General features: G+C 42.9%; 1 protein-coding gene across 1 annotated transcript; it reads right to left on the bottom strand.

The window, feature by feature from the left end:
- Positions 1–724: 724 nt before the first annotated feature.
- LOC146673567 (uncharacterized) lies at positions 725–2,601 on the bottom strand. The gene is made up of 3 exons (XM_085400972.1): positions 2,420–2,601; positions 2,039–2,321; positions 725–1,906 (listed from the first exon to the last, which is right to left on the bottom strand). Exons 1-3 carry the CDS (start codon positions 2,599–2,601, stop codon positions 1,253–1,255), a joined length of 1,119 nt encoding a protein of 372 aa, XP_085257098.1. The 3' UTR covers positions 725–1,252.

The raw sequence follows: 2,601 nt of genomic DNA, 5'->3' as shown, positions 1-2,601 counted from the left end.
AACACAAAAAACCATGACAATTGTGCATAAGTGGGCTCATGGATCCCGCCGTCTGTTGGGGTCTGGCCACAGGACCTCATCAACAATGTCCTCTCCTGCTAGGCACCGGGGTAAATATCCTCTTGCTCTCCCTCCATCCATGCTTGCAAAGTTCTTGGAATGGCTACGCTGAGGGCTTTTTGTAGTTGGCTAATTGGTGTTCGGTTTTGCAAGTAGGTGCCTTCAGGTGTGTATTTGAGTGGTTGCAATTACCCGATGTGTTTTGTATTTTGGATGTATCCAAAATACAAAACACATCGGGTAAGTGTTTTCCGAATGGCACCCTGAGATTTCATTTTGTGAGCGAAGTGTCTTATGTATGAAATAGAGTGTAGCATGCAGGACCATGTGTGTTGCATGAGGGAGTAGGTGTGTTGCATGATTGGTACTGGGGTGCAAAGCAGCGCTTTTGTTTAAGGTAGGGGTACATGTGTTTGAGGTATGGTAACAACAGCTTCACGTTGTGTTACTTTAGTCTAAGCATGGGTTTATAGTGTTCAAGCAACGGGCAAAAACTGTAATCATTAGTGTTACAGTTTTTTACAGTCGCTAACAAGCGCCTACCCATACTTCAGATACTTTTTCTAAACTCTTAACACAGACCCACACCTACAAAACACAATTGGCCAAATGGATAATATCCTTCCCAAAAATGCACTTTGTTAAATATATACTAACTCCTCATTTCAAAATTAGAACACATCTTTCTCTGCACACACTAACTGTACAAAAACACTATAAATCTGACTCAAAATGAAATTAGTCTGTCAAAGAATAACACTTGTTTTCACTTCACAAGGTACATGCAGTCAATCAAAGTACACCAGGTTTCAAAATACTGGCTATTATTGACATTACAAAAACTGCATAGACTTTTATGTTTCAGTGTCACAGGTATTTGCATGCGAAACATGCAATCCACCATATTGACACCAGAAATGTCTTGGTTGGTAACTGTATGTCCACATGTACAGTAATGTTCACATTCAAAAGCATTCCAGTAAAAAGCAAACAAGTTTTTGTTTCTTTACTGTTTACCACAGGAGGTACAGTAGAAACACGGTATGATAGGACAGAGAAAGTTTTACAGTATTGCTTACAGTGAACAAAATATCCATGAAACACACAAGAGCATTCTGAACAAAAAAACAACAGCAAAAAGCCAAGATAAAAAGGGGGGGAGGGGGGCTAAAAAAAGGCAAAAAAGTTGCATCTAATCTCTGCGATCTTCAGGGTTAGGCCACATGTTTTCATCAACATCACATCTGATGTCAGCCAAGTCGATGCACCTGGGATAAAACCGCCTGGTATGTCGGATCCACCCTTGGCAATCGTCAACTGTGATGTCCCTGGAGCCAGCATCCATGGCTTCAAGGAGGGACATCTGGTCATGTGGCTGATGGTCATAAACCTTCCACCGCCATGCAGAAAAGAACTCCTCTATGGGGTTGAGGAAAGGTGAATAGGGTGGAAGGAAGAGACTCACCAGTCTTGGGTGGACTTCAAACCATGTTGTTATTGCTTGCGAGTGATGGAAAGCCACATTGTCCCAGGTAATTACAAAGGTCCTCATGTTTTCACCCTCCTGACCCTGCTCTGGAACCAGGCGCTGGTGGAGATCATTGAGAAAGGCAAGCAAGCGCTCTGTATTATAGGGTCCAACCTGACATCTGTGAAGGAGTAATCCTGCATTTGCAATTGCTGCACACATGGTAATGTTTGCCCCTCTCTGTCCTGGCACATCAACTGTGGCCCTTTTTCCAATTACATTCCGTCCACGTCGACGCCTTTTGGCCAGATTGAATCCTGCCTCATCGATGTATATGAATTCATGAGGGGCCTGGTTGGCCTCCAATTCCATAACTCTCTGAAACAAAGTTTATGTAAGTCATGTTAGTACTGTATACCATACTGTACTGTAACCTAGTATTGTGTAGGTTACCTACTTGCAAAGTGCAAAGCTTATAGAACTGGACATTGGATTGAATATACACTGTACCTGGACATATTGTCGTCGTAGCTCCTTGACCCTCTCACTGTTCCTCTCAAAGGGAACAGTGTAGAGCTGCTTCATCCGCACTCTATGTTTGGACAATGTCCGCGAAATGGTTGTGAGGCTGATTCTATCGATATTGTCGAATATCTCATGGTCCGCCACAATTCTGGTTTGTATTTCACGCAGTTTTATTGCATTATTTGCAGTAACCATTTCCACAATGGCAAGCTCCTGATCATTACTGAGGAGCTTTCCTCTTCCCCCAGAGGGTGGAAGACGTTGCATTCTTTAGAAAGACAGACAATTCAACATATGCATTACTGTATGACCATATTGACATGTCAAGTGAGAATAGGAACAATCCATGTAAAATGCAATACTTACCTGTTGGTTTGTTGAAAGGTGCGTATAATGGAGGCAACCGTTGACCGCCTCAAATTGGGCTGCACTCTTTCACCAGCCTCTCTTAGTGAAAGACCATGGTTGATTACATGGTCAATGATAGTGGCACGGATTTCATCACTGACTACTGTTCTTGCAGCCCTTGGAATGCCACCACCACGCAT

Source organism: Rhamphochromis longiceps, linkage group LG3, assembly GCF_057381845.1.
Source record: "Rhamphochromis longiceps isolate RC_006_pf linkage group LG3, R_longiceps_female_GT1.1, whole genome shotgun sequence".
NCBI classification, from domain to species: domain Eukaryota; kingdom Metazoa; phylum Chordata; class Actinopteri; order Cichliformes; family Cichlidae; genus Rhamphochromis; species Rhamphochromis longiceps.
Note: the sequence above shows the minus strand (reverse complement) of the source record. Positions and strands in the feature narration are given on the sequence as shown.

What these genes read in the sequence shown, in the direction of transcription:
- LOC146673567 (XM_085400972.1), bottom strand. Translation starts at nt 2,601, where the DNA reads ATGCGTGGTGGTGGCATTCCAAGGGCTGCAAGAACAGTAGTCAGTGAT. An exon ending in ACCTTTCAACAAACCAACAG is followed by an intron (nt 2,322 to 2,419) that starts GTAAGTATTGCA and finishes GTCTTTCTAAAG; the next exon opens with AATGCAACGTCTTCCACCCT. An exon ending in TACGACGACAATATGTCCAG is followed by an intron (nt 1,907 to 2,038) that starts GTACAGTGTATA and finishes ACTTTGTTTCAG; the next exon opens with AGAGTTATGGAATTGGAGGC.